The sequence below is a fragment of the Dermacentor albipictus genome, chromosome 2, assembly GCF_038994185.2.
Source record: "Dermacentor albipictus isolate Rhodes 1998 colony chromosome 2, USDA_Dalb.pri_finalv2, whole genome shotgun sequence".
Taxonomy (NCBI): domain Eukaryota; kingdom Metazoa; phylum Arthropoda; class Arachnida; order Ixodida; family Ixodidae; genus Dermacentor; species Dermacentor albipictus.
Genome location: NC_091822.1, coordinates 197,090,618 through 197,114,897, shown reverse-complemented (window position 1 = coordinate 197,114,897; position 24,280 = coordinate 197,090,618). Strand labels below are relative to the sequence as shown.

Genomic DNA, 24,280 nt, shown 5'->3' with positions numbered 1-24,280 from the left:
TAAAGCACGCAGAACACTATCATCTGTACTTTCAGTTTGGTCTTGTTTGTAATGGTCTCTACTGGGTTGGCCGCGCTTGGCAACCAACTGGCGAGGTCGTTTGACTGCCTGGTTAGCAGACGCCTGCCCTTCATCACCTGCACACTGAAAACAAAATAGATGTTATAGTAAGAAGGGCTGTAGTTCTTTCCCATGCCATCACTTTTGCGAAGATATAAAGTCCTCTCAAAATGAAATAGAAAATACACCAGGCCAATTGTATCGTGCAACCACTTAAGAGTACAACATCCAGAACAAAAGCCTACAGCACTCGAACAAGCAGCATATGATGCTAAACCTGCACTCATTGGAAAATGAGGTACTACAGTAGTTATAATGTTCAACTACATGTGCAGTCAAAGCCCGTATAACAGGGCGAGCATGACAGATGCAGGTGTTGTACAGTTGCACAAACCATGACAGGGCACGTAAAATTACCATCCCTACTTAAAGCTGCATCATCAGGACCCCTCTGGTACAAGACAACAACCGCACCTGCATTCCAAGAAATTAGCCCCACCAACTGCAGCTACCTGGTACCAGACCTGTTTCGCTTGTGCGAGGCCATCGGATTGTTGGCGCTCCCTTAGAAAACAGTAAAAAAAAAACTAGTGAGAACGATCAAAATTTTGTTACAAAATACAGGAATAATTAAGCACCTTATTTTCCTCGCCATATGAACGGAAATATTTTGCGCTTTGCCCCGCATAACAGCCCGCACGCAGTTTAGAGCTCAGGAGGCTCAAATGAATTCGTTGCGAATGACACCTGCAACACCAGCTCGTAAAGGTAGGTGCGCTGCAAGAACACCTTCGGCGACGAGTAGTCGTCGTTTACGTTTTTGTGGACGCATGCTACGTGACGAGCAGACTTCGGTTTACTTTCATTAGCAATAACGCTCACCAGCAAGGCCTACAACTTGTCGTTCACGCTTAATGGTCATTCCGTGCACCAGCTGCAAGTATCGCTAACCGCAAACTCAACTGTTCCGCTTAACCGTCGGGAGCTCTGCCTGAATGAAAACACGAAAAGGCTTGCCTTTTTGTTATAGCCAAGGCGAAGCACCGGCGCGGGATTCTGCTCTGTAGGCTTGTTGCCCAGAAAGTGCTCGGAGCAAACCTGCGTATTACGTTTGTAGGACGCAAAGTTGAACGTGGCACCAAAATATACACAGATCGAATACTCACTCGTGCATTTTCACTGGGTTGGTAGTTCTTCCTATTCACTGCAGCTATCCACCGGTGGCGCAGCTTGGCATTCTTCGTTGCGGATGGAAATCGGCGCAGGCTGAAAACACCGCACCGGCACGATTCCCTACGTGTGTTGTGCTCTTCGCAAACAGCGCTAAGCAACCTGCTCCTTTTCCGCTGGTTGTTTTGGCATCCAAACACGACGCAATGATGCCCAGATGACTTCTTCTACTTTGGATCCGTGTGAACGGGCACATTTCCGCACTTTGGAGCCCTAGAGCTGGCGCTTGCCATGTCTACTGGTCGCCGGCGAACACACTTTGGCAGCCCAGTACAAAATAGCGCCGGTCGACCGGGCAACCCGGGTGCGAGAGTATGCGTTCGGTTAGTCTGGGTGCGAGACTAGCGTGTTCTGGTCTATACTAGCTGTTGTTAAAGCGTGTGAATCCCTAAGTTTTCTACGTCAAAAAACGTGCGTGCTCATTCTTCCAGATAACTTTTCTATAAATTGAAAGTAAGATCGATTCTGGATTACGCTTGCATCATGTTGGACCTCCCAACGGCCGTAGACAGAAAGAAGCTAGAGAAAGTGCAGTCCACGCAGGACGTTGCACTTCAGGCGTGTCTCCCAAAGAGAAGTCTTTCCGTGCAAGTAGCTCGAGGGCAATGTTGGGTTAGCAGACACTAGAGAACCGCAGAACAGCGCTTCGTTTGAAGCTATTGCATGGCATATATCACTCAGACGTCGGCATTTCTCATGAGTTTCATCTTTTCGTGCCCCACTATATTTCCTTACGCGTTGACCATTGTAATAAGTTAAGGGAATATGTGAGGGCGTATCAGAAAGTCCTTGCCCCTATTTTTTACAAGCCAAAATAATGTACATACAGGCCATTACAAATATGCGTTCTAGTCTACATACCTTATTTTTCCACATAGTCCCCACACCGGTTCAGGCATTTGTCTTACCGGGGCACTAAATTCGATTATGATGATTGGAGTTTATTGACGCAAAGGCCAGAAGTGGCCAAAGAGTTCCAAGGCTATCTTGAGATGCCCCTGTGCCATGTTGTCGTCAGTCAGCGACGCACGCGGTCTCTCTGAACGCTCATTACCATGCAAGTCTTCACGATCCTTTCGCGAACTCACAACACCACAGCCTCACAATCCTCAAAGCGAGACACCTTTTCCCATATGTGGGCTGCATTTTCCTGTAGATTTCTGTGGGCGTCCGTCCCTTTCGCTATAGAAAACGAGTCACACTTCGTTGCTCGTATGCCATGGACCTGTGAAGCACAACCGTCATCTTCAACAACTTATCTGCCATGCCGCGGAGCTACCGGCAGATAAGGCGAGGCCGCTTCAAGAAAGGTCCACCGCTGGGAACGGATATGCTGATTTCGAATTTACAGCCATAATTTGGCTAAAGAAAAATAGGGGGCAAATACTTTCTGATTCGCCATGGTAGGACTACCGCATTCAGTAGCACTATGGTGGCCACCATAGTAGCACTTTCCTTCCGAAAGCAATTTGCCAGTGGAATCGACTGCATTCGACCGCTGCAGACACTGAATGCCCTGACACATTTTGCTCTTCTTCGAAAATGCAGGCAACGTATTGATAGAAAATATGCTGTGATGGCTATTGTCATATCGCTTTATGTTGATGTACAATTGTAACGTCTGTACCCAATTCAATCGAATTAGGCGACTATGTTTTCATATTTCTTTGGGGGTTTGTATGCATGCGTGCGGAAACATTAGATTCATGTGTTCGGATGTGGTTCCATCTGGCATTCCTTTTTTTTTTTGCATGAGGTAGCCAAGATTACAGTTATTTTTGTTACAGCATTCCTGACATTCTTCGCGCTTGTTGCTGTTACGTTCCTTTCTTTCTTTCTTTATGCCATTCTGCATTTTTTTACGCTGTGACATATATTATATTGCTTGTGCTACTTACATCTGCTACTATGTTTTGTATTTTCGTATCCCCTCCGCCACTTTAATGTCATGTAGTTGCTGTAGGTAACAACACAAAAAATAAATAAAAATAAATAATATGCACGCAGACATGGCTAGGCATATATCGTGAACATGAATGACATGCACGACCATGACACCATAGCTAGTGGACCAAGTTAATGCATGGCACGGCACAAATAACATGATAAAAGCAAATCGAACAGCGTCTATCGACCGCTCCTGCCTCCGGGCTGAGCTTTGCTCCTGCGCACGAGAGTGGCTTTACCGCATAGCTTCGGAACAATATTTCGGACATTTGCGCAATTATACTATGGAACGCATCCGTTCCGCCAACTTCTTGGTCGACCATTGCTAAGCCATTGCTTTCTCTGTCTGTAGAAGCTTTATCTGTCACCCACTGTCACCCTCTGTCACCCACTATTACATAACGAGGGTCTCGAATCCAGCAACATCGACGCCTTCAGGTAGCATGTGTGGGTTTATCGATCAGTCGCCTTCACCCAAAAAGATCACGTTCTCGTGACGCCTGCGGCAGAAAGGACATTCCACGTCCACCGCCAAGGTCTGTGAGTGGTGGCGCTGGCTAAGGATTCTACTAGGAAACATAAAAACCCAAGAAAGTGGATGGGGAAACGGCGCCGCAGTAGCTCAATTGCTAGAGCATCGCACGCGAAATGCGATGGTTGTGGGCTCGGTCCCCACCTGCGGCAAGTTGTTTTTTAATCCACTTTTATTTCCGTTAATTTATCCTTTCTTTATCTCGTTTATTAAGTACAAGTAATTTCCCCTATGTTGTTCTTGGTGTGAGTGTTTGTTCGCTTCTTATGATATGACTAATAAAAAAAAATCGGGCTCCTCGGTTAATCCCCTTCCTTCTCGTTTAGCCACTGGAAATGCCACTTGCTAATTCGTCATTCGATACCAGATTCGTTTCAACTCGAGCAGAACACCCGCCTATCAGCCGTTACGTTGAAGACTCGGCAGAGATGACCTTATACTCCCGAATTTGAATTTTAAAGCGAGCACGGAGCTCAACCGCTAAAAAAGGATTGGAGAGGTTCTATAACGCGCACTCGAGGTGGGTTGCAGGTGCTATACTCCCAGCAAGGACGAGCGTGGACTGGTAGGAGCGGTTCTCCCCACCATCCACACCTACCCGCGTCCGGTGCTGAGCAAGTAGGCGGCCAACGCTCGCTTCCAGGACTCCGGCAGGCGCCGTTCGGCGTCGTCCGCTGTGCCGTTCCACGTGATCACCTCCTCCCGCCGGCCCTCGGGCGCTCCGACCTCGAGCTAAGGCTCGAGGTGCTTGTCGGCCACGCTGTGCATCTCCTCGAAGTCGCTGAATGACTCGCGACTGGAGTCGCTCTGGAGAGGATGTGGAAGCGCGGTCAGGCATGTGAAGGAATCGCGCAGGCTCCATTTGGAGCGCTAGAAATGAGATAAAATTTAGAGGAGTAAGTTCAACGATTTCAGGAATGGTGTTCAGCAACACTGGACAGCGCTTGGGCCGCTGGGCTCATTGATGAAGGTAATAACTAGGAGAGAGCATCGTGCAATACGATTGATGCCAAACGTACCAGCCCAAAACCAGCCGTGGTTGCTCAGTGGCTATGGTGTTGGGCTGCCGAGCACGAGGTCGCGGGATCGAATCCCGGCCACGGCGGCCGCACTTCGATGGGGGCGAAATGAGAAAACACCTGTGTGCTTAGATTTAGGTGCACGTTAAAGAACCCCAGGTGGTCAAAATTTACAGCGTGCCTCCTAATCAGAAAGTGGTTTTGACACGTAAAACACCATAATTTAATTTTTAATTACAAGGTCAACACGTGATCGCACGCCAGAGCACGTGGTGGATTTTAGTGTTTCCACTCTGTAGGCAGAGCTACACGGCAGCCAAACAAGGGACCATAGATTAAACACTACGGGGAACCAAAAATCCACGGCCAATGCACCGAGTCTTACAGAGCACGTATTGGGACGATACTGCGAGGGAAAAAGTAAAGTTAAAATGGCTTTCCGGAGAGTTCGTTTGCCGAGGTTGACTGCGTGACGTAACGTTGTCTCCCTATATCCGTGCTCCGTGGCTGGGCCTCTATAGCTGGGCTGACTACAACTATGACGCACGTGAGATGAGCCATGGCGGAAGGAAAGACTTTAGGAAGGAACTTCACGAGAGAAAAGTAGAAAGCATGGAAGAAGCGAAGAAGCTAGGCATGGCCATCACGTCACGCACCTACCCTTCGCAAGCTAACTGTGCATGTAGCCGTTCACTTCCCTTTTTAACTCTCCCGTGCCTGCAAAAGTCCGCCCATCACGTGACTTCCGAGTCTCGGCATACACTCGCCCCATGCAGAAGATTTTTCTTTCTTCTTTTTTTTTTTTGTTAACTTCATCGACCCGTGCTTGTTTAAGTGCTATCTGCCAATCGCTGTGCGCTCGTTTCAACTTGGTCGCTCCTTGCAATGTACACATCGAAGTGTATCTTCGCTGAAACGACCGAGTGCGGCTGCCGCTCGTTGCTGCCGTGCCCGTTCTGGCTTCTTGAACAGCGCATGCAGCTGTAGCGCGGCTCGGGGAAATATAATATAATGGCCACACCGTTACACGGTCGCGTGCTGGGTCGGCTCAGGTACGCGAGCTGGACACCGTGCTTTGCCTTGCGAGGCGCGAAGCAAAGCAAAGATGCGCAGACCAGAAGAAATGCCTTCATGCGTTTGCAGTATTCTGAAACTCGCGGGCTCATTGTGGCGAAAGATCGGGCGCTATATATATTTGGTCTCGAGAAAGACGGACTATTCACTTCTCTATGCCGATGAGAAAAAAGAACTAGGATCTATACGTGGCAACATGGTATCATGCTGCCCCTCTTCGCAAGTCAGCTGCTTCCTTTGTTCCGTTGGGGCTTCGTGTATAATGTCCGCATCAGCGCATTATTGTGTGCCTTGCGGTCTTACTTGGGGCATATAGATGACGTATAAGGGCAGCCAGTTTGAGAAGCCACGCCGCAGAGAAATAACTCTGCAACTACTGCGCGTTTCTGTTTCCGTTTATGTCGATAGAAGAGCGCCGCAATGTGTCAGACGCAAAGGGACTCCGGCCGGACCAGAGACGCACCGAGGGGCGGGCCAGCATGCTGGCAAGCAGGTGGTAGTAGTCGCGAAAGCGCCACCGTCCCATGAACTTGAGCCGCAGTGTGTGCTCCCCAAGTAGCGCGGAGGGGGCCAGGCGAAGCGGTGAGGTCTCGACGCTGACGAGCGCGGGGAGGCCCACGTGGTTGGAGGCAGCCAGCAGTCGCGCGAACAGGGCGCCGGCGTCGGCCACGTCACTCCGGTGAGGCCACGCGAAGCCGCCCCGATCCAGCAAGGACCTGCGCCCCGCACACTATTGGGATGCGGACCGAAGTGGAACCGGTCGCCCCACAGCCGACCATGCCTGGTGATGCACTCGCGGGCGCCAAAGACGACAGCGACGACGCATCAAAAAGGCATTTGCTTATCACTGCTGTAAACAAAATGCCGGGTTAGAAGAAGCCGCAAGGAATGCTTCCTTACGCCGAGAAATTCAAGTCATTTGCCTCAGCACCGAGCAAGCTTATTACCGAGGTCAGTGCCGTGCTTTGAGGCCTAACAGGAAATCTTTAGCACAATGGCCAGCTCACCAAACAGCAGCGCCGTAGACTATATCTTAGGATGTTCTTCCACCATTGTATCTTTTCATCTGGCAGTGCCATCGAACAACTTTTTTTGTTCCTTGATTTTCTAAAGGTGATCGGGAAATCAACGTCTAGCTGACTTTAGCTGACCGCCGCTACGTCATCTGAATCTAATATGCTGCAGCGATTCCAACTGGAACCGCTACAGGCTCGGCGATGGGTAGCGAGACTAAAACTTTAATGCGTTAACATTATTCGTGTACTTCACACACTTTACGGGGGCTATGTGTCTACCTATCTATGTATGTATCTGACCGTCTTCCCCCGCCTACCTCACTGGGTAGTCCGGGTTCAATGGGTACCGCAGCGGGTTGCTGTGCCGAGGGAACAGGTTCCGAAACTTATCAGACCAACTCGGGTCTCTTTCATGCCGACATGGGTCATTTCAGGTGGGGTGCTGGACATGCATACCGCCAATCAAACAAACACTCTGACGCCGACTTGGAGCACTGGTGCGTGCCAATCTGCTTGTGCTGGTCTTAAATGAACCTCTTTGATGTGGGTTGCTGGTTACGTTCAAAGCAGAAAGCTGGGCAAGTTGGTGTATCATCATTATTCGAAAGACTAGCGCAATAAGCAGGGCGCTCGTCCTGTCGTCTTCTCTGTCTTTGTCCCTGCTTATTGCGCTAGTCTTTCGAATAATTGCTGGTTACGTGCCAGTAGGTGTGTGCCGCTGTTCGATGAACGCATTTGACGCCAACTTGGGTAAACTGGATATATGTGCCACTGGGAACGTGGCGCTCTACGATACCAAAACGACCCCGCAGATTTCTCCGATGCTGAGAGGAGTTGAGCCCACGTCACAAGGTTTCCTCAAGGACAGCATCCCGACGCATTAGCAGGCTGCGCCACAAATGCACTGGGTATGTGCCGCTTTTCAATGAGCATCTTGCCAACTTGGGTGACAAAGTATGTGCCACTGGGTGTGCGGCGCAAGACAGGGAACAACCCTCTGCGTTCGCAGGCACCGGCGCGCCACGCTTCTCGTCTCGGAGGCTATGCGCGGAGTTCTCGGCAGGGTAACAAGATGGCGCGGCGCAAACCAAGTGCGAGAGAGGAGCTCGGTTGCCGAATGACGCGAGTGTCAGCGTTCGCGCGAACCGGCGCGCCAAGCATTTCGGAGGCCACGCGAAGGCTTCGCGGCGGCGGCGCTAGATGGTCCCGAGTGTTGCCGATACACAATTGAGCAATGAAAATGTCTGCCTGAATTTGTTATCAGCTACAGTAATACTTCTGCATTTGTATATGTCCTATTGTTGCACCTTATGTAACCGCTCCTGCATGCTTTGACATCCGCGGTATTACTAAATAAATGAAATGTACGCCTCATAATTTTATAAGCTCGGCCAAGCAAGGCGTAGCTCGTTATTATGCAGCAAGCTCGGGGAAAGCTTTTTTCTCAGGAAAGGCGGACGTATACGTCACACTTCAGTGGATTAATTCAATAAAACTATCGGGTTTATCTTATGTTCCAAAACTACGATATTAACACGTCTAAATGTTTATCCTTTTACCGGGGACCGCATTTTACTCGCTAAAGCTAGTTGTCGCTCAGCGCAAGACGCACCTGCACGATTTGAAATAACTATGAATTTCCAGAACGACACCGGTTTGGATATATGCGCCATAAAACTCGGCGTATAAAGGCACTGTTGTTCCACTTACTTTTTTAACAAGACGTTCTTCTAATGCATTGAACCACAAAAGCAACTGGAACGCCCATGTATTTCGTTCCACCTTTTGAGAAATATTATGTCAAAACTGGTGTCATCCTGGAGACTAATTTCAAGTGGATACGTGCTGCAATCTCACCGGGTACAATTCGTAAATTGCAATATGTGACATAAAGTAATAAATTAAGAAGTTAATTAGTGAGCTATCGTTAAGTAGTTTAACGTGTGTTTCGATTTCTCGTACTACTAATGTCCGACTTCTTCAAAAATTCCAGCTCAAGAACAAGAATATAATGCTATCTGCCACAGGCGAATTTTTAAAATTCCGGTAAGCTTTAAAAATTATCACCTCGTATTATGTACAAACGGTCTCAGGAGGACGCAAGTTTCGAGATTTAGTAACGCAGAAGAAAGCACTCACGCCCCTTATTGCCTGTATTGATGCGAATGCTATTGGCAAATCTATAGCGCTAAATTGCAGCTTCCTCGCCGACAGCTGTGCGCTCGCAGTTTCAGCCAATGCCGATGTCAGGGGCTGATTTCCGCCAGTGCGCTGACGGCAAGTCATACCTTAGTCACATGGGTCACTTCCGATCGTGATCAAGCCCGAACGGGATCCAATTCCTCGATTGCGATCGTCTCTCTTGCGCAGCTTGCGCAAAGGAGCCAGTCACGATCGAGAAATTCGATCCCCGATAGGACTCCATCGCGATCGAAAGCGCCCCGTTTGACCGCAAGCGTCAAATGCCCGCCACTCGAGTGCAGGGTCACCTGAGCTGCTCGAGACCGACGGCGCTGATGTTGGTGCCGGCGAACTCGTGGCACGAGACGAAGTAGGCGGCTGCCTTCTGCAAGGCGCTCTGGGCCTCGCCCTCGCGGGGCACGTTCTTGGCGATCGTCTGCTCCAGCAGAGGCGTCAGCAGGGACACTCGGTCCTGCGCCGTTGGAGAAGCGGCTTCCTGTCACTCGTGCGGGCAACCATGGCGACAACTCCTGGCCGCCGTATTTGTCGAGCGAGCGCGTCTCTCGTGGAATTTCGCATAATACCCTAAATCGCATATTTGATACATCAATCACACAAACAATTTATTCCAGTTATTTTACAAAAACTGCGGGCGACGTGAAAAGTAACAGGCAGACTCAACTATCTGCAGAAAGAAGCAGACTTGGTGCGATTGGCTCACGAACCATGCGAGCGTGATAGGAAGTGCGGTTTTCGAGATGTAAATATCAGTATTAAAGAGCAGCATGTTATACGAAGAAATGATTTTAGTTGCAGTCAGTTATAGTCATGCTGGGTGCTATTTACACACAGTTACATGCTGTACATCGTACACATATTTGTTTAGCATTTCTAGCATTTCAGTGGTGGATGCATAGTATCGCGCTACAGTCGTGTTTCTGATGAGTCGGTTCCTTCTATAGTGCGACTATACGGATCGATACTCGCCAAGCGTCCTCAACGCGCTGACTTTCCCGCGACGCCTGTCAAAGCGAAAATATCTTTCTTGCGCATATGGAGAATATTTTTCCAAATGGTCAGTTAGGCACAACAAGAAGGGAGAAAATGCTTAATTTTATGGGGTGATCATTTTTAAGTTTTATGGAATTTTAAATATCGCCTGTAGCAGACAGCATAATTCTTATCCTTGACCTGGATTGTTCGAAGAGGCGGACATAGCACGAAAAATCAAAACACATATTCAACTAATTAATCAAAAATCACAAACTGATTTCTTAATTACTTTATGGCCCACATTGCAATTTACGATTTGTAGCGGTTGAGCTTGCAGGACGTATCCACTTGAAGTTTATTTTCAGGATGACACCAGTTTCGAGATATTATTTCTCAAAGTGGGACGAAATATATGGGCGTTCCAGTTACTTTTGTGCTTCAATGCATAAAAGAGCGTTTTGTTAAAAAAGTAAGTGGAACAATAGTGCGTTTTTTACGGCAAGCTTGATAACGCATGTCTCCAAACTGGTATCATTCTGGAAATTTAGTCCGAGAGGATACGCCTTGCAAACTCACCGGGCTACAATTCGTGAATTGCAATATGTACCGTAAAGTAATTAATTCACAGGATAACTAGTGGATTTTTGTTAATCAGTTGAATGGGTGTTTCGAGTTCTCGTGCAAGTAATGTCCGCCTCTCTGAATTATCCAGCTCAAGGACTACTACGCTATCTGCAGCAGGCTAACTTTAAACATTCCGTAAAACTTAAATATGATCACCCTGTATGTTATACAGCATGTCCCAACTATCATGCACCAAAATTTAAATATAGTGCCACGTAGCTGGGCAGAACCAAGGCAGTGTTGTTTGCCATCGCTTGCAGATACTCGCATTATTATTTTTTTTTTTGCATTCCGCCGAATCATATAATTCGTCTTAATTAATTAATCAACTTATCAAATATTATAATTCGATGAAAAGTGTAAGAAAATTGTATAGCAACACGAAAAACTTCCGATACAGAGTTCTGCCATTCAATACGTGCTACATGAGAGTGTTTTTTTCCGAGCGTGAAGGAAGCCCGCAAATACACGCAAAAATTGCCGCGCGACTGACCGCTAGAGGCGCTTCCGTCCTGTCCTGCCTAGTGTTCCTGTATATATATACAGGAACACTAGTCCTGCCTTCAAGCAACAAAGAGCTTCACCTAGAACTATCGTAGATATTCTCTTTAGCAATGTCCTGCTTGAAAGTTCTGTACGTTCTCAGTGCTGATTTCGTATGCATCCCTGTTTTCCACAGTTTGCGTGAAAATTTTCTTCGTTTCCTCCATTTAATGTCAACATTCCTCATGTACAAGTAACTCAAAACTTTCCTAGCCCGCCGCTTTCCTTCCATTTCTCTCAATCATTCCTCAAATTCTATCTTGCTACTAGCTTCACTGCCCTCGAATGATATCTATCCCACGACACCCTCTACCCCCTGATCTGGTATATTTCAATGTACTTTCAAAGCAAGCCTACACCCCACGTTGCTTATTTCGAACCTTGCTCGAACCATTGATCTCATGCACAAGACCGTATTGCCGAAAGTCAGACTTGGAACCATCACCCCTTTCCAAATTCCTCTCACCACTTCGTACCTATTGTAATTGCACAGTGTCCTGATTTGCATCACAACTGCATTCCCTGCTACCTTTAGCCGTTACATATTTTTCATGTTCCGTTAGGTACTCAGCCCCAGCGTTTGTCAACACGCCAATGTTTGTACTTATCCACTAGGTAGTGGATAGCGTAACATCCTGTATTCCATGCTCGCCGCCCTGATTATCATTAAAAATCATGACTGCCGATTTTTTCTTTACTAAACTTTAAACCTAACCTATCTCCCTATTTACAGCCGATGTCAATCAATCCCTGCAAATCTCCCTTGTTGTCAGCCATAAACACTATATTAAGTTAAATTAGGGGGTTTTACGTGCCAAAATCAGTTTCTGATTATGAGGCACGCCGTAGTGGAGGACTCCGGAAATTTCGACCACCTGGGGTTCTTTAACGTGCACCTAAATCGAAGTACATGGGTGTTTTCTCATTTCGCCCCCATCGAAATAAACTCTATATCGTCCGCGTACATCAGCCCTGGTAATGAGTGTTCAATCCATTCCTCTTGCTTGAAAAAAGAAAGGTTGAAGCAAAGTCCGCTCTTTAATCCTTGTAGATGCAACATGAACAACAAAGGTGACAGAGGGCACCCTTGCTACGTTTTTTTTTTGCCACTTTACAAGAACCTTGTTACTTTTACAGATATCTTTTAAAAGATTAGTTACTCCATCCATTAGTTACACATCGTGAGCGCAGTATGTCTAACAAATCCTCTTGAATTACACTCTCATAGGCTCCTTTGATATCCAGAATTAAATGCCAGCCACAGGGGCCTGTGTTCCTTTACTGCTATTTCGATACACTGCGTCAATGAGAACAGATTGTCCTCTATCCTCCTTTTTTTCCCGGAACCCATTTTTTTAGTTCCCCCGGCACCCCCTCGCGCTCGCCCCATGCCTGCAGTCTGCCCGTCACGATCTGCATCGCGACCCTGCAAACCACTGACGTCGCTGTTATGGGACGTCGTTTGGGAGAACCCACCGGCGCGTCCCTGGCGGCCGGCGGCGGCAGGGAGGCGTGCTTCTGCGCGGCCGCCATGGCGCCGTGGCAGACGACATGCAGGTAGAAGTCGTCGCACGGGTCGTGCGCCGTCGAGCCGTTGAGGAGGCGCGCGTAGCGCAGGCACTCCTCGGTGCGGCACGCTTGGTACGCGGACCCGTCCGGCCGGGAGGGCTGCTGGTGGCGCGCCGAGCTCAGCATGTACACCAGCATGGCGAGCACGGCGAGCACGACGAGCGCCAGGCACAGCAGCGGGTACGACTCGTTCCACTCGATGGTGCGCGCGCGCGAGCCCGTCACGTCGCCGTCCACCATGGTGTGGGCCGTCACGGTGGCGTGCACCGTCGTCGGCACGACCGTTGTCGTCGACAGCGTGCACCCGAGGGAGAAAAGGAGCGGCGCGTGCACAACGCCACTGTGGTGAAGCGGCCACAGGCTGGGCCACACGCCGGAAGAAATTCGGCACAATAAGAGCAAGCTTATACGGGAAATATCGATCGTATATCTTTTATATATACGGATTAGAGACAAGATGGTGTGTGGAAGAAAGTAAAAAGAAAGGTTGTCCGCCGACTCTTTGACAACTTTACGGCCCTCTGTAAGAGTACATCGATACGGTGGACACACGCAACATCTCCAAAGAAAACGCTGGACAGAGGACAATATCTCAGAACTAATAAACATGCAGTTATGGCTAGTCGTACGAAGCATCAATGGGCATTGTTGGGATGGTCACAGCCAAGAGTACAACACAAGAGAAACACGGATGTAAATTATGTAATACAGTTTATCGTTTATTGCGTATAACGTGGAGTTTTATTATTTTAGCATCAAATTAAACAACCTTGTAAATTTCCCAGCCCTCAAACTTGCTTTAACGTACGAGAAAAGTGCGGTAGAGCTTTTACAGCTTCCAAAATATCTGTCAGTTATTCTTTCAGAACAAGCAACATTAACCAACTGAACCCATTCATTGCTTGTTGTGCACGTAAATTATGCCGAGCGTCTAGGGAGAAAAGAGAAAGAGGGAACAGCAAGTGAGAGCCTGCGAGAGACACAATAGTTGTTGAGCAACCCCGAGATTCAGTTACTTTGGCTGTCTAGCGCTGGGTACCGACGAAGTCAAGATTGCCTCGACATCACGCTTCTCCATACAGAACGGCGGAAAACGGCGTTGACAACGAGGCATCCTAGACAAGGCCAAAGCGCAAAGCAAAGCAAGTCAGGTAGAAAGCCTTAGCCACCCGCATTCAGTGAACTCCACAAGCCCTCCGAGGCATCGGAGTGCTTGCAGAGCGTCTAACGGGGTGGCTCAAGACATGTCTATCTGCAGCGTGTGCCAACGTGACGGGGACGTGCGTCGCGTTGGCACACGCGACAGGGACAGGGAGAAGGCACTTCTAATTTGTGTGTGCGTAAACGTGTAGCCACACAGCTGCGCTGAAAGATATATAGGATCAGGGTGCAGATTATACAGTGCGACTGTTTTGTTACTATCTCAAGCAAATACAAAGCAATGGAAATCATTCGGTGAGAGCAACTCACGACAAACTCATGAACTACTCCCAACCAATATAGAAGCTCATTTACCTTCATGGCAGTAAAGTGAAGGTTTGTAGTGTATCCTTCGTACCGCGCCATATTTGCCTGCGACGCTAAGAGCTGCTGCTGCAGTTGCCCCGAGAAAATGGCTTGAACAGGGAAGAGCGGTCTTCTTCTTCCTACACCTAAAGCTGCGCACAACTCCGTGGCACGTGCGAGCTGGTGTTCGGATCGCAACAGTGAGCTCTCGGGGTTTCGGCTAAGTGTCGGGCGGATTTGGCCCAGTTTTGTAGATACCAAGCAGGGTTTTAGGATAAATTTATATTGTCTGATACGGAAATAGTGCCACAAATGTCGAAAAATTCTCCAGGGGACGGCACGTGGCGATCTCCGCCTTGGTCGGCCTCCCTACCGGCTGATCAAATGCCTCTTGAAGCTTTCTTTCGTAGTGGGGTGAGCAGCATTCCTGTGGCGCTGGTGCCTTTGCATGGAAGAGCCATCCGGCTCAACAACCCGAAGGCAGTGCAGGCGGAACTTCAGGAGGCAACGCATCACTACTTGCACATCACTGATGTACGACAGTTTGGCAGAGGTGGCATTGTTAGCCGTTCACATCTTGCCATGCTGAGATAAAAGTCTGGTCTCTAATATTCAGAGTGGACCCGCTTGCCTCGTGTCCATTACAATGTCGCATTTGTTGGCGCTATGGTCATAGCATGGGTGGTTGCAAATCCAGCCTTCGTTGTTGCGTCTGCGGCGGGAGCCATTCCGCTAGTGATTGCTCGGCCGAGTCGGACTCTTGCTGCCTCTGCGCTGGAGCCCACAAGGCTGATTGCTTATACTGCCCTGCTAGAACTCAAGGAGTCCAACTACCGGAAGTTATGGACAAAAGGCGCTGCTCACGCCAACAGGCCATTGCGGCGGTAAAGGAAAGAGCCCATGGTTATGCGAGTGTGAAAGCACGACACCAAGCTGTGGTTGATGGAAGCCTGTCATAGGTAATCGTAAACGCTATTGAAAAGTCTATGGCTAAAATTATGGAGCGCATTGTAGAAAGCGTCACGGAATACTTTAAGGGACTGGTATCTTCTAAGTTAGAACAATTCTAAGTTAGAACAAGATCTCCGGGGCACCCCTTGGATGCCCCGGAGATCTTGCGCCGCCTGCTTTAGTATAACTTCAGGTGCTCTCGTGAAGTCTCCGTCTGGCGGTTACATGTGCCCTCCTGGAGCAGTGCTTGCAAAAAATCGACTCTATCTTCACGACGAAAGAAGCGACCCGCGACTTATACAACACCAGTCAGAACATTGCCTCTTCAGACACGGCGATCACCATATGGGGAGTCCGTGCCCACTGCCTCACCACGCGGGCAGCCAGCGGCGGAGCGTAAACAAACTCGACCACGCTCTGCAATGCTGGCTTGTCTAGGGGACAAACGCATGCAAGACGCACTAAGAAACCTCCTCCGTAGTGCCTAGGCAGACTCATATATTCAAGGAGCAAAAGTTCCCAGATTTTCTCTCTCACGCCCCCTGTTATTCGCGCCTATATACACACAGACGTCTGGCGATCCCTCAAATGAACGTCTCGTGCCTGCTAGGTAGCCCATAGTTGGTCGTCGAGATGGAGAGAAAGAAAAAAAGCATTTATTATTACGCCAGCGTCCGGCGCTCAACCCTGGTCGGTCAGCTACCAGTCCTCACCTAACACGTCTCTGACGTGCTGGATAAGCACCGGCAGGAGAAGTTGCATGGAGTGGTGGAGTGAGCCAGTCCGTCCATGACCGTGGCTTGATGTTAGTGGGAATGGTGGAGAGGGCTGACTGCAGTTTGGGTTGAGTGTGAGGGCAATGCCATAGACAATGCTCTAGGGACGGAAATCCCATGTAGTTCGGACATTTTGGCGGCCCAGGTAGGCCTTGAATAGAGTGAAGGAAAAAAGGAGTCACTATTGAGTTTGTTTGAAGTCTTCGGAGAATAGCGCTGTCTTCTCGCGAGAGGTTAGCAGGAGGAGTAAAAAAGGCGACGGCATTGGCGCGAAGTTCCTTTAAAAGTGATGTGCGCTCCTTGTGCAAAGTCTTTCTGTGTTCCCTTGGGTTAAATTCTGATGGCCATAGGCACGGGGGACCCGGAAAATTAACTACGCGGGTGAGCTCATGAGCTCAGGAGTACCCCCTCCCCTCCCCCCCCCCCCCTTGCCTTGGTGCCCAGGTATCCACTGCAAGGTAACACAGAGCGAAGGGTGTGCATCCAAGTGACATTAAAGTGGGCTGCGTATATGCTCAGTTAGCAAGTTATCGCGAAACATGCGGCATGCATCTTGGATATCGGTGCGAATAAAGATGCGTTGGGTAGCATAATGAGGCCGGGTGACTGCTTCGAAAAATAGCAGGAGCCTCCGCGTCGGATGGGTCGGGGACTCCTATGTGTGTGTTTACATGCTCGTAGTCAGGGCCGACTACTGCAGTTAGACATCTACCCTCCGAGTGACTAGCATCCGTATAGTAATACGTAGTGTCTGGTAGTGGGTTTTCCCTATTTACTCGTTTGACTAACTGGGAGCGGCGAGCTTCGTGTTTGTGTGGCTCAGTGCAGAAGACAGTGCAGAAGACAACTAAGTTGTCTTCTGCACTGTCTAGTTCATCAGTGCACTTACATCCAGAACGGCGATTGATATTGAATATGAACGGCTCCGAGCGATCCGTCGTAGAGCGGAAAAGAAGGTTAAGCGAACTCAATTGTCATTAGACCTTGTCTTATGTCGACGAGCTCAACGAAAAATACGGCGTCACTTTCAAAAAATGGGAGAACAACGGTGAAGGACCTTCTGTTTGTTTCTGGATCCTCGAAAACCGCTTTCTAGGATCTGGCAAATAGTATACGAAGCCTTCGTGCCCCTCCTCAGCAAGAACATCCTTTCCGTGCTCTAGCACTTCACCAATCTCTGACGGAAGTGCAGGTTGCCGAAGACTTCTGAGAGTCACCCGTACCGATGTTTCAGCATGTCCAACATTGGATCGACCTGTGCTACCTCCTAAAGATGATCGTCTTGACCTTCCTTTCCCGATGTCGGAATTGGAAGCTGCACTTGCTGCGTTGAGACGATCTTCTGCACCTGGAACTGACGGTATTTCATATATTGCTCTGTGCCACCTCGGTGTGGAAGATCGGAAAGTCCTGCTGTCATACTATAACGCCACGTGGTCATACAGTACAGTCCCGAAGCAGTGGAAAACCAGCCGTTTGGTGGCCCTGCTAAAGCCACGAAAATCGCCTTACGAAATGTCACCTTACCGGCCGGTAGCTTTAGCTAGCTGTGTCGGTAACGTGATGGAATAGATGGTGCTCACTAGATTAGAGTGGTTCATGGAAAAGAATGAGCTTTATCCTGAAATGATGACCCGATTTAGACGTGGCCGATTTGCAATAGGTGGGGCCATTGATCTCGTGTCTACGATCGAACACGAAAAAAAGCGACACCGACTTGTAGGAGCAGTTTTCTTAGACATAAAAGGAGCTTATGACAATCTACTGCGCGAAGCCATCCTTGATGCCCTCAGTAATTTGGGCATCGGCGGCCATCTCTACATGTGGATTGAAAACTACCTAGATGGTCGCACAGTCTTCATGACCACGAATGATGGCGAAACGACAAGACACGTTGTGGTCCGTGGAGTGCCACAAGGTGGAGTTCTCAGCCCGACTCTTCAATGCTGCTCTTATTGGCCTTGCGGAAATAATTCCTGATACAGTACGCACCAGTACCTACGCAGACGACATATGCATCTGGGCGTCCGCATTCACGCGACCGCAAATTCGTGCCAGATTGCAGCGAGCTGTTTCTTTAACGTCTCAGTATCTGCAGTGCCAGGGACTGCAATTAGCCCCAGACAAGTGCTCTGCGATAGCGTTCACACGGAAGCTTGTGTGTGGGTATTCAATTATGATCAATGGAAATGCCATCCCATATGTCACCCACCACAAATACCTCGGCGTTGTCATTGACCGCGGTGTTTCATGGTCGAAACATGTTGCAATGTTAAATAAAAAAATAACTGGGCTGCTCAAGTTTTTCGCTTTCTGGTCGGTATGAAGTGGGGTCCATCTGAGCATTTGCTACTCCGGCTGTACCAGGCTCTCTACGTCGGTTACATTCGGTATAGCCAGCAAGTTTTATCAAGTATGAGCCCGTCATGTTTGCGTACGCTGGAAAGTGCCTAAGCACAGATGCTGAAAACATGTCTCGGTGTTCCACGTTGCACCTCAACCTATGGAACAATTGAGGAAGCTCGCGTCACCCCTTTACCTGTCTATCTACGATGCGAACCTCTTCGAGTATTCCTGCGACTGCTATGCCGTCATGGACGCCATCCCTTATCAACACTTCCCGACATACGGCCGGACTCCACTTTTTCAAGAGCCGTTAAATGCCAAGAATCTGCCATACCAGCATACTTTGCCCCGACTGACCTTCCACGTATGCCCCCATGGGTAATGTCCAAAATACGAGTGCGTCTATCTATTCCCGGAATTTCTAAAAAACCGCGAATACCTACCGTCGGCCTCAGACTTTTAACACTTGAATATATGTCGAAAGAATATGACTCCTCGGTGAGTGTGTATACAGACGGATCGGTCTCGTCATATGCGCCTGGTGCGGCTTTCGTCGTGCCTGTGCATCAAGTCATTCGACGGTTTCGTCTGTATAACAAGACGACTACGACATCTACGGAACTAGTGGCAATCAGAGAGGCCGTTCAATATATTTCGCGACAGCCTCCTCAAGCATGGACAGTCTTCAGTGACGCAAAATCGGCTGTGCAACTACTTAGAGTGGTGTTGAAAGAAAGCGCTTACAGAGTGTTGGCTCTTCAAACTGTCGAGCTCTATACTTTAGCGCAAGAAAACGGCCACCACATCACATTTCAGTGGATTCCCAGTCACTGTGGTATACTCGGCAACGAACTGGCCGATGCCGAAGCGAAGAAAGCACTCGAAGAACGAGAGTCACTGCTTTCAATTCCTTTTTCAAGAGCGGACGCCAAATGTCTCCTCTCCAGTGTCATCCGAAAATTGACAGCAAAGCACTGGGACAATCCGGATAATCGCCACAGACGACTCCAGAGATTGGACTCTACCATGAAGTTTAGGCTACCACCGAAAATTCAGCGCAGCTATGCCAGACTAAGGCTGGGGGTAGCGTTTACGCGCGGATACGTGCACCTCATGCGACGCACCGAGTCTCCAGACTGTGAGGTGTGCAATGTGACTGTCACTATAGGTCATGTGCTTTGTGACTGCCCTAAGTACGTGGAAGAGCGCCGAAAGTTGGACAACGGCCTTACGCGTCTCGACAGCCCACCGTTGTCGGAGGACGTTATTTTAGGCCCTTGGCCAGACGCTCAATCGAGTTCAAAGGCCATCCAGGCGTTACTGGACATTTAAAAAAGTACGGGCCTGAATTGTAGGCTTTGAGTATGCCAAATTGTTTGCCATATGTTCTACTTCTTCCTTCTATCGTCATCGTTACCCATCATGCGCCTCTTTCTTCCCTCTTTCTTCCCCTCTTCCCCTTCCTCCAACGCCGAGTAGCTGGCTAGACGAATATACCTCAGGCCGACCTCTCTGCATTTCGTATCATTAAACTTCTCTCTGTCCCCTGTTCTCCTAGGGACCCTTTGCAACACCGTATAGTAATATCGCCTGCATAAATATTGTGATCGAGTAGTGCGATGGAAGAGAGCCCGGCAAGCAAATCGAGCAAAGCAATATTGAATAGAGTGGGTGATAGGATTGAGCCTTGAGGGACTCCTATACTAAGAGGGTATGGCGCTGAAAGCTCTCCATTGATTTGAATTTGTATAAAGCGACCAATATGAAAATCCTTGATGTAATTGTAGAGGCGGGCGCCAGTTCGTAAGGTCAAGAGGTTCTTGAGGATAGCGGAGTGTTTCACGTGGTCGAACGCCTTGTGTATATCTACACCTGCGATTACTCTGGTTTGCACGAGACTGTGATTTCGACACACATCTGAGATACGAAGCATGGTATCCTGAGTGCTAACATGGGATCTAAAGCCTGTCATTGTGTAAGGAAAAGCACTGCTGTTTTCTAAGTGCCAGTTGAGACGGTTAAGGGCCATGCGTTCCATCAGTTTCCTTACACACGACGTTAAAGATATAGGACGTAGGTTCGTGATACAGTTGGCCGGTTTGCCAGGTTTCGGGATTGGTATTATTATTGCCGTTTTCCACTGCTCTGGAAGGATTCCGGATTCCCAAATATTGTTGATGTATTCTAAAAGTTGCTCTGAGAAGAGGGTAAGTTACGAAGCGTACTATAAGTAATACCATCTTTGCCAGGCGTTGAGTTTCGTTTCAGCGAAGAGAGGGCCGTATGTAGTAGCTCAGTTAAAGCAGAGTCCTTTTTTTTTTTTCTGGTCACGAAACTGCCGCCTCAGTTTCATATAGAGCCAGCGCCCGCCGCTAGAGGCGCAGCCATGCATGAGAGGGCATGCGAACGTCGCTACCGCTGTGGTTGTGTGTGGGGCAGCCTCGGTATTCTAGCTTTCTCAACTTCCTCAACCGTCGCTTTAGTTTCACGTAACTATTTTAAACATTGAATATGCTTAAATTACTGCCTGAGCGCGTCTTCTGCCTTGATATGAGCGCCCGGGACGAAAAAAAAGCCGCTCATAACATGGAGCTTGCGGCGGTCTCAGATAAAAAAAAAAAAAAACTGGGATTTTAAGAGCCAAAACCACGATACGATTATGACGCATGCCGCAGTGGGGGACTCAGGATTAATTTTGACCACCTGGGATCCTTTAAAGTGCACCTGAATTTAAATAAACGTAAATAAACGTCTGAATGAGATTTAGGTAGGATTAATGCAAGACAAACTTCGCTACTAAATGCCTTTAAATGCACCTGAAGGTCTGCAAAGCGATGCCATTTCTGAATGAGATTTAGGTAGGAGTAATGCAAGACAAACTTCGCTACTAAATGTCTTTAAAATGCACCTGAATTTAAATAAACTGGTGTTTTGCCTTTCGCCTCCGTCGAAATGCGTCCGCTGTACACGGCCGGCTGGTCTCGGTTCACATTTCTACATCATCGCCGTTCGCCTCAGCACTTTGGTGTTCTCCGCTTTTTAATATTTGCCTGAGATTAAACTCCGCGCATTCGCAACAAAGCGCCAGTGGTCCCACTTTTCACCATATGCAAACATATGGGCCGCACCGCCGCTTACCAGCGCCAACTCCCCGTTGCGCATAGAGCGAGATTGTTCGCCGAGCACAGCTGTTCACTTTCTGTTTAGCTGTGGCAGAAAAGGACTCTGACTGTGGGCAGTATCTTATAAGGAGATCAAAAGAATGAAATTGTTATTGCAAAGGGCTGCTACCGTAGAATACTTAATGACAAAGAAAAGGAAATTGAACTGTTCCGTGCGTTTAAGATTTATCTGCAAAGCGATGCCATTTCTGAATGAGATTTAGGTAGGATTAATGCAAGACAAACTTCGCTACTAAATGTCTTCGGTGCGGCTTTTAGCAACGGATTGAGGTGAACGTAAAGTGTTAGGACCTGCGCAGTTGAAACTAGCTGTATTGTAATTAGGCAACTGCCTTAGCAAACAGTCGTTTAGAAGCGTCAGTAAGCCCAGCACTTATTCACGCTGCTCGTGGTTTCGACGCAGAAACGACGAGACTAGGTATTTTGGTTCTTAATGCGCAAGTATTTACAATATGTTAAAAACTTTATAATTCGATTAAGAAAAGAAATAGAACGTGTTGGTGCAAAAACAACATACAAGCACGATCATTCATTTATCATTAAAATAAGCGGACAGAAATACAGACAGCACAGAGGCGTCCGGTCACGAATGGTCCACCATTCACAATGCAAGAAGTTTGTTAAAAGCATGACGCTGATATAATAAGCATAACGAAATAACATCAAAGGTGAGAGATATGCATTGGGGGGCAGGAAACAAACACGAGCAAACGAATGGCAATAAATACAGAATGCATAATCGATTGTTTCTATCAACAAGAAAGTGTAAAGCATAAGCATTTCATAACACATGGCAAAACAACTCTCAAACGAACACAAGCAGCCGCATCACAAATACAGCAATTTTTTTTAAATGGCTTGTTAGAGATACCACCATTCTACTCCTTCAGCTGTTACTTGTAACACGTGTTCAGCATCGTTGTCCCACCCTGCCACTTCAACAAAACAGCCCAGCACTCGAAAAATTGCGCAGCACACGCACAAAACGCACCCGATCACTCACCTCGCCTCGCACTGCGCACGCGTTTCGGTACGCAAACGATGCCCTCTGTGGCACAGTGGCGCCGCGTCGCGGCACCTTTGGGCAGTATATGAACCTCTCCCATAGCGTGACGGCGGAGTTTCGTGACCAGAAAAACATGGAAGGACTAAGGACTCTGGTTAAAGTAAACAGACTGTTTATGCCTGTTGTACTCTCTTCGAGTGACTCAGTTGGGTAATCCGGAAGTTGTACTGCATTTTGGTCCAAGGCCTGACGAATTTCATCTGCTATTTCTTCGCGTGTCTGGCCAGAGCTCATCATTATCTTGTCCATGGTGTGTCGTGGTTTTCCTTGGCCCAAAAGTGATCTCAAGATATTCCACACTCTCGCAGTATGTAGGCGGCCGTTGAGCTTGTCGAGGCACTGGCTTGTCACATATGTTTCTATCCAGTTTTCGGTGCAAAGTTTTTGCGCGTATTCTTGTGCTTCTAATGTTATTTGCTCAATAAATTTGCGAAGGCCATGATGCTGTTTATGTTTCTTCCGATTCTGCACTACCCTGTGTCTTTTATCCCATAAGTTAGGCGGGTGAGAGTGAATGTGTTGGTTTTCAGGAGCACGCGCAATCTTTTTGGTGTACTTTTTCCTCGTCTCGCTAGTATTCTTCACCCATGAATGTAGGTCCGGCTGTTCGTCGGCCCTGTCTAAGTCTGATCGGAATCGGTGCCAGTCAGTAAGTTGTGTATTGGAAGCTGCGTTAGCAAGGCGAGCCTTATAGAGAAGAATGTTAAAGCAACTTCAATGATGTAATGGTCACTTCCAAGACTTTCGTGAAGATTTGCCCAAGTTACATTCCCAATTCCGCGGTACCAGCTTAGGTCGGGGTTAGAGTCGCGTTCGACACTGGTAGCCCCATGATATATCATGTGTATTGAAATCCCCAGCTATAATGATGTCTTTGTCCTTATGTAGCTTTGTGTACGTGTCCAACCATTTCAGAGAAGGACAGTCGAGCCTTGGGACCCAGTATGCATCGATAATTAGAACGTCACGGCTGCCGAAGCGGCATTGGACAGTAATGTGCTCCTGAGTCTAATTGGTTATGGAATCACTATCGATTTGTATAGCTGGAATATGTTTGGCCACGTATGTTACAGTGGTAATGGGAATGGTCACACCCTGTGGAGCTCTTTCGTCTCGTTTAGTAATACTTCCTTGGGTAAAGTGTTCATATCCCGGTAATGATATAAGTCCGCAAGCTTCTTGAATTAAAAGGATATCTGGTTTTTGAGCTCTCGGTAGATGAATTGTTGTAAGAGAGCTTTCTTAGTTCGAAGGCTCCTGCAATTTCATTGCCATATTACTAGAGGTCGATTAGGGCTTGCCATATTACAGATTTGCCGAGCCAGAGGGCTCATCGACCTTGGACTGCGTGGATGTCTGTGCACGTGCGAATATTTGCGCGTTGGCTACTAGCTGTTCAACGACATCAGTGCGTGCAATTTCATGGTTTAGATATCGCATTTCAGCCTGTATCGTGCGAATCACTGCAACCTCATTCGCGAGGCTGTCTACTTTAACCGTTAAAACCTGGACCGCTCGTTCAAGGCGCTGCATGCTTGTTTGGTCCGGTATGTGCGATGGTGTTGTAGATGGCGTCATAGGGCGCTGAAGAGCTTGAGAGTACGAGTAATGAAGAACTGGAGTCCGTAAAATAGAACGGGTTGACTGTGAAGTGTTAGGTGAGGG

At 48.2% G+C, this 24,280-nt stretch overlaps 2 protein-coding genes across 2 annotated transcripts in view; one reads left to right on the top strand and one right to left on the bottom strand.

Moving 5' to 3' along the window:
- LOC135898570 (actin-related protein 2/3 complex subunit 3-B-like) overlaps positions 1-24,280 on the top strand; it is a 90,720-nt gene that overhangs the window by 41,949 nt on the left and 24,491 nt on the right. The gene's annotated exons all lie outside the window — the stretch shown is intronic.
- LOC135898453 (uncharacterized) lies at positions 1,095-22,584 on the bottom strand. Its single transcript, XM_070533181.1, has 6 exons — positions 22,553-22,584; positions 12,696-13,149; positions 9,368-9,531; positions 6,326-6,578; positions 4,368-4,576; positions 1,095-1,158 (listed from the first exon to the last, which is right to left on the bottom strand). Exons 2-5 carry the CDS (start codon positions 13,026-13,028, stop codon positions 4,502-4,504), a joined length of 825 nt encoding a protein of 274 aa, XP_070389282.1. The 5' UTR covers positions 13,029-13,149; positions 22,553-22,584; the 3' UTR covers positions 1,095-1,158; positions 4,368-4,501.